General features: G+C 32.7%; 1 protein-coding gene across 1 annotated transcript; it reads left to right on the forward strand.

The window, feature by feature from the left end:
* The first annotated feature begins 6,873 nt into the window (after nucleotides 1–6,873).
* On the forward strand, nucleotides 6,874–12,552 carry LOC107896771 (stromal 70 kDa heat shock-related protein, chloroplastic). Its single transcript, XM_016822038.2, has 10 exons — nucleotides 6,874–7,330; nucleotides 7,486–7,581; nucleotides 7,677–9,725; nucleotides 9,960–10,212; nucleotides 10,326–10,405; nucleotides 10,500–10,642; nucleotides 10,735–10,833; nucleotides 10,987–11,176; nucleotides 11,339–11,737; nucleotides 11,891–12,552. The coding sequence occupies exons 3-10, from the start codon at nucleotides 9,171–9,173 to the stop codon at nucleotides 12,290–12,292; spliced, it is 2,121 nt and encodes a 706-aa protein (XP_016677527.2). The 5' UTR covers nucleotides 6,874–7,330; nucleotides 7,486–7,581; nucleotides 7,677–9,170; the 3' UTR covers nucleotides 12,293–12,552.
* Nucleotides 12,553–13,025: the final 473 nt, after the last annotated feature.

The following is a 13,025-nucleotide window of genomic DNA, read 5'->3' on the forward strand; positions in this document are numbered from 1 at the left end:
CAACCAACAAAAGATTCAATTGACTATCTCTTTTGAGGATCTCCTTGCAGATTGGACTCTTTCTTTATGTATTACTCAAAATCGATATAACAACATGATTGGAGGAGCTACCATTGCTCAAAATCCCTGTAGCTTCCAACTTTTAATAATCCCTAGCTTCACATTTGCAAGCAAACTCCAAGCTAGAATCCTCATTCTTCACGCTATCCTCGTATTGCTTAAATCTCATGATATTATTTCTCGTAGGCTACAAGGTGATAACAAAAGATGGACCAACATAATTTTGGATGCATTAAAATAAGATAAAGGCTCTTCAACCTACCTTTGTCAACATCAAACTTTTTGAACTTTGTTTAATATTTTTTATAAATTTCAATAATATTTTTACAAATTTATTTAAATTTTTAAAAGAGATTTTTTAAATTTAAAAAAAATAAGTTTTGAAACAAATGAACCTGAACAACCTAGAAAAAGAAGTATTTCTTTTTTCGTAGAATTTATTTATTTTTTAAAATTTTTGTTGACGAGGAAATTGACACAGAGCACCATGTTAGTTATGTAACAATCTAAAACAAAAGAAAAAAAAAACATTTGTTAGAGGACTTAATTAAGTTTATTTTTCGCAAAAGAACTTAATTGATTTTTCGTAAAGTTCAAGAATTTATATACCCCATTAACTTCAAAATAAATAAAAATTTATCTTTTAATAAAATCAATTTCATTGCATAAGAGTAATTTTAAATTTTTACTGTAAAAAAAGTTTAACTATGAAAACAAAGCGATAAACTTAAATAAATCTAACCAAGTAAGCATGTAGCGTGCACAAGATAATTTATAACAAAAAAGTTGAGTCTTTAACCAATTCATATCTACTACTAGAACAAACGTTAAACTGCATTGTAGGTAACCCAATTATATTTAATTTTTTTAATTATGTAAATAAAAAGTTATAAAATATTAATCAACTTATTGTATTTGCTTTCTTTTTTTTCCGATTCCATTAACTACCCTTAATTTTGTGACGGAAAAATGGCGTGGCAGTTTTTAAATTTAACATAATATCAAATTTAATATTCAATATTTATATATTATGTCAATTTAATTATAATTCTAGAAAAAATTAAAAATTAAAAAAAAAATTCAATGTTTCACTTCCTCTTTATTTTCGCCATTTTCACTTCCTCTTGTGAAGCTAAGAATTAATGAAGGAAAAAAAATCAAAAACCCTAAATTCCTTGGATTAGATCATATTTAGAGTCTCTTTCTTACAAATTATGGTATTTTAGTTATAATTAGATTTTTTTATGAACTTTTTGATTTTTTTTTTGTAGTTCTGATCCTAATAAAAGAATAGAGTAGCCTAATATTAGCTTTGGATTTGGAGTTAACTAAAGATGGCGAGGTTGCGATTATGATGAGATACATGGGTTAGCATATTTAACATCACATTGACACCAGTGACCAGCCCAGCACCAAAATTTATTCAAACTCATTCAATTCCCTCGTTATTTCTCTTATTTTCTAGATTTTAGCAAACACCAAACAACATCCAATGACAATAATTTTCTTTTCATTGAAAATATATTTTTTTTTAATTTTATAAAATCTTCACCAATACATACATTATACAAAAATATGTCTATCGTCATAAAATATCAAAGTGAATGTAAATATAACCTGTCAGAGTTATAAATTAAAATAAAGAGACCAACAATATTTTTTAAAATAATAAAAGATATACTTAAACGTTGTTCCTATTTTGATTATTCTAATTTATTTTTTTCAATGTTATTTCATTAACAAGACAACCATATTGACAATTTTATATTATGTTTTAAAAATTACAAAAATTTTAATTTAACACTGCCCCATCAGCAAACAATCCATCGTTCATTTCCAATTGTCATCATCAGGCAGCATCCAATTGGCCACTTAGTAAAATTGAGGCTTAGTTTAACCTTACTTCTTAAAAGTGCTCAAAAGTACTTCTTAAAAATGCTTTTGCGATAAAAGCTAAAATTTTTTGCTTTTGTTTTTAGCTAAAAAATTACTTTTTTGTCCCAAAAGCACTTTTGAAAAACTCAAAAGCCTCTTGTTTAGCAATACTTTTATCTCAAAAGTATTTTTTATCGCAAAAGTGCTTTTTAAAAACAATGTTAAACTAAATCTTTAACAACCCTAAAAAAATTTCTTTTTTTTTCTCCAAGTCATTTGCTTCTTATCTTTTGTTTTGCTCAGTAATGGTGTCAACCTTCAGGTTGGCTATCGCCTACCTTTTTTTCTCTCTCATCAACTATTTATTTTTTTCTTCTTCTCATTCTCTACACATATCTTATAACACCCATAACTCGTCTCCATTGCTGGATTAGAGTTTCAGAGTATTACAACAGTACAATTCAGAACATTTAACTTCAAACAGAAACAAAGATTCAAATTAAAGACTAACATTCAAATACACATTTCATTTATAGAATAGTTGCACTTACGAGCCTTAAATATGGCCTATAAGGCCTTAAAAATAGTTTAGGAACATTTAGGGACTGATTTAAAACAAAAGGGAAGATTTTAGAAAAATTAAAAAAATTTGAAAATATGGGTTACACGACCGTGAGGCCAGGCCATGTGTGCATTCAAAGTAAGGTCACATGGCCGTGTAACTCTTTGAGACCGTGTGGAACAACTTGCACTTAAAAATCAAAAGACACACGGCCATGTGAGGAGATTGTGTGCGACACACGACTGTATGATAGCCCGTGTCTCAGGCCGTGTGTCTCATAATGTACCTTCAAAAACAAGTTTATTAAATTGTGCTTACTTGAACCACAAGTATACCATTTACCAGCATTTAATCATATTCAAAACACACCCAAACAAGCCCAAAACATGTCAAACACACACATACCATTCAGTCTAAATGCCTATCTAGTGTACCTTCATTGGTACCACAAATAAACATCCAAAACAATTCAAACTCAATGCTAAAAGACTAACCTTAAACATACATCTCACATACTATTTGACCATTTCTTTCACATCCTAAATCTACCATAAGTCACCTACTTCAAAATATATTCACAAGTGACCAAATCACATATTTACATATATATTAACAAGCTAAAATCAAACATATGAACAAGTACTCTCAAAACACATCACATTGGCCAAATAGCATAAACACCTATTACATGCCATTTATAACCATCAACATAATAACCAAAGTCTACTAAAATGGTAGATGGATAGTGTGATTCTTCTCCGAAAAATTTCAACCGATCAAGCTTTCCGATGATCTGCAAAATAAAGAAAACAACAACATAAGAAACTAGTACTTAGGAAGCTCATATAATCTTAAACGTAAACTTATCTTTTGAACTCAAATTATATGAATTTGATGCATAATCTCATTATCATTCTCATGAATTTATGAAATCCTATACACATCACAAGTCCCACAAGTTAGTGAGCTCGTCAACAAAAATATATAATCTCATTATGTCATAAAACACCTAATAGTAGCATATCAAATATACCTTTCATTCCTCATTATACCAATTTGCATAAAGCATCCAAATCAAAGCCTAATATCAACATCTTCCATTTCAACTTTCATGATCACATATCAATTCATATAATTAAGCTTACTCTTTTAAGTCTTTATTACCCGTTGAACCACATGAAACAAATGACTTTATTATGGCTAGAGGTGTGCATGGGTCGGGCCGGGCTGGGTTCGGGCCGGACCCATAAAAAAATTTCAGCCCGTTTTCAAGGCCCGGGCCCTGCCCGGCCCGAAATATGGGCCTGGAAATTTGTCCAAGCCCGGCTTGAGAAAAAAATGATAGGCCCGAGCCCGGCCTGGCCCGGCCCGGTCATATTAATTTTTTTTACTTTTTTTATTAAATAAAAAACTTTAAAATATAATAAATCAAATACATTTAAAACATAAAAACAAATATTAAAACAAAAAATAAATAAAAATGGGACTAAAATAATTATTAAAATAATATATAAATTAAAAATATAATAAAAAGTAATTATATTAAAATTAAAAAATTGAAACAAATTAAAACTAAATTAAGAATTAAATTATATTAATAACAAAAATTTTACAATATCAAAATAACATCAAAACAACAAAAAAAAGTAAAGTAAAAGTACTAAAGTTATTTAAAATTAAAAATAAAAAAATTTTAAAAATAATTTAATATTAAAATCGGGCCGGGCTGGGCCCGGGCCAAAAAAATCTTACCCGAGGCCCGGCTCGTTTTCTAAACGGGCCTCGTTTTTTGTTCAAGCCCGTTTTTCGGGCCTATATTTTTACCCAAACCCTCCCATTTTTCAGGCGGGCCTTCGGGCCGGGCCGGGCTGCCCGGCCCATGCACACCTCTAATTATGGCATAAGACATTACAAGTAAACATATTTAAAATTCTATTCAGCCTTCTATTTGCATAATAAACTTCAAACCATTAATATAATACTCGTTTAATTTGTGTACCTTCTCATTGTTCAGAGGATCCCGTGGTATCTTCCAACCTCGGTCTTACACAATCCCCAAAAGATGTCATATTATCTTTCAACTATTGTTTTTCATTTTCGATTTAATGCTATAGTATCTTTCAACTATGGTCTTTTTTATTATTATTATAATGTCATTGTATCTTTCAACTATGGACTTTTTCTTTTCGAATATAATGTCATAGTATCTTTCAACTATGATCTTTTACTTTTCGTTTATATCATTTCATACTTGTATTCATGTAACTCACATTTTTCATCAATTCCATCAATTCCAATTCAGTATATGACACAATAAACATATACATTATACATAACATAATTATTTGTTAACAAATACGTAAATCAACTAGTGATATATTAAATTATTATATAAACTTACTTCGATTAAATGGTTGCAAAAACAAAGCCAATGACTAGTGCAAAACTTTAGCTTTTCATCAATTTAAATCCAATTGGTTCGTTTCTTAATCTATAATGATTAAATTCAATTTATCAAATTCAAATTCAAACACATATTCCAACTCATTTTTATGCATATGAACTTAAGTTTTTATTATTTACACATTTTCCTTAAACTTTTACATTTATCACAATTTAGTCCCCAAACCCAAAATTCTAGATTTATCAAAATTTCACAATTTCTCATGCTAGCCGAATTTCTTTCTATACTTATGCAGTCCACAATTATTCAAATATCACAAGAATTCCATGTAAATTTTAATATTTTATCAAATTAGTCATTAAACTAAAAACTAACTAAAATTACTTTACAAAATAATCCTAAACAACAATCAAGATTACAAATTCATTATTTAACATCAAGAATAACTTAGATTCATTAAAGGAAAAATCTAAAATCTTTAAAGTTTTGAAAACAAAAAATATAAGTTAACTAGACCTAATTGCAACAATCTAAAAAATATAAAAAAAATATAAGAAACGAGTTTAAACGAAACTCACCTGCAAGAAACTAATGATGGGCGAACCTTAAGCTTTAAAAAAAATTGTGTTATTCATCTTCAAATTCCTCAGCCAAGTCTCTTTACGAAGATGATGTTGTTTTATTTTTATTTTACTTAGACTTAATTACTAAATTTAGCCTTTTAGTAAAACATTCAATTAAACCAAAACACCAACCTACAACCGTCCATTAAGTTATAACATGGTATAATTGTCATAACAGTCCTCCCTCATTTAATAATTAAGTCATCTAATTATTATAATTCAATAGTGATTAAATTTTATATTTTTTACAATTTAATTCTTTTTAATTAATTAATTATCTAAACATTAAAATTTCTTAATTAAATTTTAATATAACCTTAATAACACTTCGTACATATCTAATAAAATATTGACGGGCTTGGTTTATAGAAATGAGGTCCGATATCTTATTTTCTAAAATCACTTGACTTTAGAGACATACCACTTGAACCTAATAATTCGTTCAATTAACAAAAATCATTAAATCAAATTTCAATGTAATTCTATACTTGACTCGTAACTATTAAATAATAATATCTACGGACTCACTCGTCAGATTTGTGGCCCTGAAACTACCGTTTCCAACACTTCTGAAAAACGAGTTTTTACCTGTCTTCTCTCTTTTCAATTTGTAGATCTATTTTGTGGTTATCTTTGTTTCTTCACAAGTTATGATGTACAGATGATGGTGCCTATCATTCGCTAAAACTCCACTAGCGACCAATAGTTTTTCTTGGAAAGTGGGTAGTTAACTTCTTAATCTGTTTTTGTTTTGAGACCATTTCAAAATAATAAATGATTTCATGTGTTGATTTAGACTCGTGTTATCTTAAGTTTTATATTTTTTTGTTTGTTTTTCTATTGTTTAAGAAGTCTTCAGTTTTAGAAGTTTTTGTCTGCTCTTGTAGCATGTTTTTTAGTCTTGTTTATGCATGCAATCTCAATTTTACAAGTGATTTTAGGGATAATTTTGTTGTTGTCCTCTTTAGTTTGGTGAATGCTCGATTCTTTTGTCGATTTTTACTTTCCGCTTTAGACCATTCGGGACTAATTTCCTTATCGTATTAAGTGCTTGCAATCACTCTAAATATGTCGTGCTTGAGTTGTGACAAAGTTAATTGTCAACATGTCATAATATTCTATTGATGCGCTGAGGTTAAAACCTTTGTTGTGTTGATAGAGCTTATCCTTCATTATCTACTACGAGTATTTACTATTTTTTAAAAAAATTATATGATTCCATTTATTGAATAAATCAATAAATTTACCTTAAAAAAACAATACCAAACTATCCCGTAATCAACCGCAATTATTTTGGAATCAGACAAGCTTAATAGAGGCAAACGTCACTTAAATTTCAGCTTTAACTTGGCAAAACTCTCAACTCCACTCAAACAATATCTTTCAGCTTATTATTGGACAATTAACTAAAAATTTCTTTTCATTTCATTACATTTTTGGATCAACCAATAAAAAATTTCGAAACTCACTGGCGATCACAAAGCACAAGATTCCTGCCATCCAAGCATATAAAGCAACATCTTCTTCGTCCTTCTTCCTCCGAGGTACCGACACCGGCACCGGCGCTAACGAAGACATGATTCTCGCTGGATTCTTCGACGGTCTTTCCCGCCTCCGTTTCATGTAAACGACTTTGTCACCTCCCCCATATCACCACCATCTCCACAAACCAAAACATCAACGAGATTCAAATCCTCCGTTGGCGGAAACTTCCGGCAACAAATTAAAGGTCCAGCAAAAAACAGCCTAGGCCTACGAAATCGAGATTTGCGGCGCTTTCTTCATTACCACTAGATTAATCCAAAGGTAACGCCTTCGGTACTGTCAAAATGTCTAGATCTCTACACTCTGTTTGCTCACCGGTTAAATGCCTTTATATTTTTTGGTTGAATTTTTTCTGTCAAAAACTTCTGTCATTTTCGTTGTCACATGCAATCTTATTGGTTTTTTCTTTTTTGAAGGTATTATGGCAAAGGTTAACGAAGCAGCGGGGATGGAAATTGATGATCCAAATTCAAACATTTCTGACCAGATCAGCCTCAAGTTCTCAATCAGTGGTCAGTTCTTTGATGTTTCTTTATCGAATTTTTAACTTCCACAAATGCATCAGCTGTAGTAATTTGTTGGCAAGATTCATGCAAATTAATTGCAGTTGGTTTCCGTTTGGCTAAGTTGGCTAATTGGAGGATGACCTGGACGCCGGCCACCGATGATGATGACGGTCGGTTGTTTACTGATGGTGGGTGTTAGATTAAAAAGTTTGTAATTCTTAAAGTGACTAAAAAAAGAATATTCCATTTTGTAAATTTTACAACAAAATATAAAATTGCTGACGTGGCTGAGTGATTATTTTAAAAAATATTTTAATGATTAAATTGATAAAAAAAATTAAAGTGGCAAAAGTTAAAAAAAAACATTATTTTAATTAGGTGAATTTCAATAATTTGCTTAAAAAATGCTGAAAAAACAATTAAAAGTAATAACGTAAAAATGCTAAAAAAATAAATTGAGATAGATTGTATACAATAGTTGTGATAATTTTTTATTTTAACAAATTTATATATCCAATTATTTTAAATTTAAATTAAATAATACAATGTTAAGATAAATAATGTATACCTTTATCATAGCTTTTAAATTTAATCAAATTATTTTAAAAAAAAAATTAAATATCTCAAACAGATTAAATTTAAAATAATCTCAAACAGATAAATTAATAGTAAATAAAGATAATTACATTAATATTAAATAAAATAAAAATTCCCCAACCCCGTCAGTCTCCCTCCCCCTACTTCCCCCCACCACCGTCCCTCTCTCGTGCTGCTGCAAATTGAGATATAACAAAATTGCAGCAGCAGTCTAAAACTAGAATGCATGATTTCAATCTTAGCTCTTGATTCAATTCTGACTTTGACTTTTGAACTGCTGAAAGTGAAGAGTTGTGAAGAATATGAAAGTGTATTTATTTTATTTAATTTTAATATTAATGAAATTGTATTTATTTACTGTTAATATAAATATTAATATAAAATTAAAATTCATATTATAATTGTATTAATTTTTAAAAAAAATGGAATCTGTAATTTTAAACTAAAATTAAAATTTTTAATAAATTTGTAAGATATAATTTTACTTTTTAGCTTTTTAAAATTGTTTGATTTATCGGTTTAAATTACTTTTTAAATTGGTTGATGAGTTCCAGCTTAATCAAATCACATAGATAGACAGATATAGTTTTATTCAAAAAATTAAATTAAGTATTTTTCATTAAAAATAATTAAAAGGTAAAACATTGGGAACTTTTTTCTTGGGCTTTTGGGGCTTTGTTCAGCCCAAAGTTCCTAACACCTGACTGGATCTTTCTTGGCATCCAAACAGTGACAAATTATCAAATCGAATGGTCCTCAAAACCCAACTCTTGAGATCATTCTGGAATCTCTTCTCTAACCTTCTCCGCCTCTCTTATCTTCTTAGTTCTTCCCAACCCCAAACCCAACTCAGCTTTTGTTGCCTTTGCTTTCTACCCATTTCAAACTCTGTCTCTCTGGGAATTTTGGGTTCTTCTCAGTTTATCCACTTTCAATTCCTTCTTCTTTTGATTGCTATTTTAATTAGTTACATCTGAAAAAAAAAAGAAAAAAAAGAAATGGCTTCCTCAACTGCCCAAATCCATGTCCTTGGTGGTATTGGTTTCGCTTCTTCAAGAAAACCCAACCACCATTCACCCAGAACGGTTTTCTTGGGCCAAAGACTGCACAAAACGTCGCCGTTGAACGCCGCTTTCCTACGACTCGCTAAGACCAACAACAACGGTAAACGCTACAGCGTTGGGCCAGTGAGAGTTGTGAACGAGAAAGTGGTCGGAATCGATCTCGGGACTACTAACTCGGCGGTGGCGGCCATGGAAGGAGGGAAGCCCACTATTGTAACGAATGCTGAAGGGCAGAGGACGACGCCGTCCGTGGTGGCGTATACGAAGACTGGGGATAGGTTAGTAGGGCAGATAGCGAAACGACAAGCCGTTGTGAACCCTGAGAACACGTTTTTCTCTGTGAAAAGGTTTATTGGAAGGAAGATGTCGGAAGTGGATGAGGAATCGAAACAGGTTTCTTATAAGGTTATTAGAGATGATAATGGGAATGTTAAGCTTGATTGTCCTGCCATTGGTAAACAATTCGCCGCCGAGGAAATCTCAGCTCAAGTATGTTATATTAACGGCTTCTTACTTTCACTGCTATATTGAGTCATGAATTGGGTTGTCTTTGCTATGTTTATTGAGCTTATTTAACTTGGAAGTTTGAGAAATTGAAAATGTTTTGAAAACCAAATTTATGGAACTTTGAGTTTATTGGCAATGAATGCATTACGGATGAAGCTTTTTAAGGGTAATGGAATCTTTCTATGGCTAATGGGTTGTTTCTATTTTTGGATATAGGTTTTGAGAAAGCTTGTCGATGATGCTTCGAAGTTTTTGAACGATAAAGTGACCAAAGCTGTTGTTACTGTCCCTGCTTACTTCAATGATTCCCAAAGGACTGCCACAAAGGATGCTGGTCGAATTGCTGGGTTAGAAGTTCTTAGGATTATCAATGAACCTACTGCTGCCTCTCTGGCATATGGGTTTGAGAAGAAGAACAATGAAACCATCCTTGTGTTCGATCTCGGAGGTGGTACCTTTGATGTCTCAGGTATGTGAGATAGATGAGAAACTATTTATCTACATGTATAGTGATTTCATTTATCCTTTATTGGTGAAGATATTAGAAAATGTTTGATTGCCTATTTGTTTAATATGTTATAGTGCTTGAGGTTGGTGATGGAGTGTTTGAGGTGCTCTCTACATCTGGAGACACACATTTAGGTGGTGATGACTTTGATAAGGTAGGTGTACTTGATGAATTTTGAACATTCTTCTTTGGGTTAGTTGTATCTTTCAGTGCTGAAGCATGTCATATGTGTCATATTTTTTGTGCAGAGAATTGTAGACTGGCTTGCTGAAAACTTTAAGAGGGATGAAGGCATAGATCTTTTGAAAGACAAACAAGCTCTTCAGCGGTTAACTGAGACAGCTGAGAAAGCTAAAATGGAGTTATCTTCTTTGACTGAGGCAAACATAAGGTATCTCTCTCCCCTTCTTTGTGTATATGTCTTCCATTTTTGCACTTTCTACTCGGTGCTTAATGACGAAGACTTTTCTTTTTGGGTTCCAGTTTACCTTTCATTACTGCCACAGCAGATGGACCTAAACACATTGAGACCACCATAACCAGGGTTAAATTTGAGGAATTGTGCTCAGACCTACTTGACAGGTAGTTATTATCATTTTAATAATTTTTTATCATGTTTAATTTTTAAAAAAAAGGACCAAGAAGGAAAAGAAGAATATGTTGATGTTGTTCCTAATTTTTGGGCTTAATCACTAGGGTTTTAAGTTTCTCTTGTGTATTTAATGAAATCTGAAGGCTAAAGACACCCGTAGAGAATTCTTTGAGGGATGCTAAACTTTCCTTTAAAGACATAGATGAGGTTATCCTTGTTGGTGGATCAACACGTATTCCTGCTGTTCAGGAACTTGTGAGGAAGATGACTGGCAACGAACCGAATGTGACAGTCAACCCAGATGAAGTTGTTGCCTTGGGGGCTGCAGTTCAGGTGGGTTTATTCTTGTTCAAGTTATATTGATAGCTCTATAGTTATCGTTCCTTTTCAGTTGAATGCGGCAGGGTTGGTTATAGATTTGATTGCAATATGTCTTATTATTGTTTATCAGTTCTATTTTTAATGTTTTTCCTTATGTCTCTCAATTGGTTGTAGGCTGGTGTTTTATCTGGAGATGTCAGTGATATTGTGCTTTTGGATGTGAGTCCTTTGTCACTTGGTCTAGAAACTCTTGGTGGTGTTATGACCAAAATTATCCCAAGAAACACTACGCTGCCAACCTCCAAATCAGAAGTGTTTTCAACTGCTGCTGATGGTCAGACAAGTGTCGAGATTAATGTACTCCAAGGTGAAAGAGAGTTTGTTAGGGATAACAAATCTCTTGGCAGCTTCCGTCTCGATGGTATCCCACCAGCACCACGTGGGGTTCCACAGATTGAAGTCAAATTTGACATTGATGCCAATGGTATCCTCTCTGTCACTGCTGTTGATAAGGGAACTGGTAAGAAGCAGGACATCACTATCACCGGTGCAAGTACCTTGCCAAACGATGAGGTATGCATTACTTTTGTTGCTCAGAGGAATTGCTCGGAAGCCATCTAAAAGTTCTTTGCACATATTTCATGACTTGAATTTGTGCATGTTCATTGGGATTGGATGCAAGAATTGATCATTAACCATTGCCCGTTCTGTTGTTAAAATATGCAGGTTGATCGAATGGTGAAGGAAGCTGAGAAGTTCTCGAAGGAGGATAAGGAGAGAAGAGATGCTATAGACACAAAGAACCAGGCTGATTCTGTTGTCTACCAGACTGAGAAGCAGCTGAAAGAGCTCGGAGACAAGGTTCCTGGTCCAGTGAAAGAGAAAGTAGAGGCAAAATTGCAGGAGCTTAGGGATGCAATTTCAGGGGGCTCAACACAAGGTATGAAGGATGCCATGGCTGCCCTCAACCAAGAAGTGATGCAGCTTGGCCAGTCACTCTACAACCAACCCGGTGCAGCAGGAGGTCCTGGTGGACCTGCACCTGGTAGTGAAACTGGACCTTCAGATTCATCAAACAAGGGGCCTGATGGGGACGTAATTGATGCAGATTTCGCAGACAGCAAATAAAAAGGTAGTGTTTGAACCAGGTACGAGAATTGTGTTTTTTTTGTGGATCGTTGATGTGGGGGGGGTGGATTGAATTTCCTATCAATTTTGTTCCTTGGTAGTGAAAGAAAACAATTGGTTTTAGGAGTAGAGAGGATGAAGCACGAAATATAGAATGCATATGGGTGTTTAAAGCCCAGGAACATTGTTTCAATTGTCAATGGGTTTCTTGATTTGGCTTCTATATTGAAGGAATGAAAGTTAAAAGTCTTTAGGGTCTACCTTGTGGAATTCTAGTCTGCTTCATGGATCCCTGACAATTGCCACATGATGTATATTCTCCTCAAACAAGCTGTCTACTGGCATTATAGGCGCACAAATTATAAGCAAAAGGATCTATTATATAAGAGTAACAATTCACGTTTATTGAACTCGTAACACGCCCCCTCCTAAACTTCCAAAGACTCAAGTAATGAAATCAATTTTTTTAACTTCTTGATATTACTTGGGAGTATCCGACAGAGATTGGGCTTTTCTCCCCCAATCATCAAAATGAAAATATTAGTTCATCATGTTACACACCCACTGACACCTGCACTACTTTTCGATCTAACATATAATAATCTATCATGTTTCGGACGTACGACACCTACATTAGTTTCTTTAACCACGATCAAATACAGTATAATACAATGTCATTATTGGTTACGCAATTGTTACTGTGAGTTACGATAGCTGTCTTTAATACCAACTG

Source organism: Gossypium hirsutum, chromosome A10, assembly GCF_007990345.1.
Source record: "Gossypium hirsutum isolate 1008001.06 chromosome A10, Gossypium_hirsutum_v2.1, whole genome shotgun sequence".
In the NCBI taxonomy this organism is placed as follows: domain Eukaryota; kingdom Viridiplantae; phylum Streptophyta; class Magnoliopsida; order Malvales; family Malvaceae; genus Gossypium; species Gossypium hirsutum.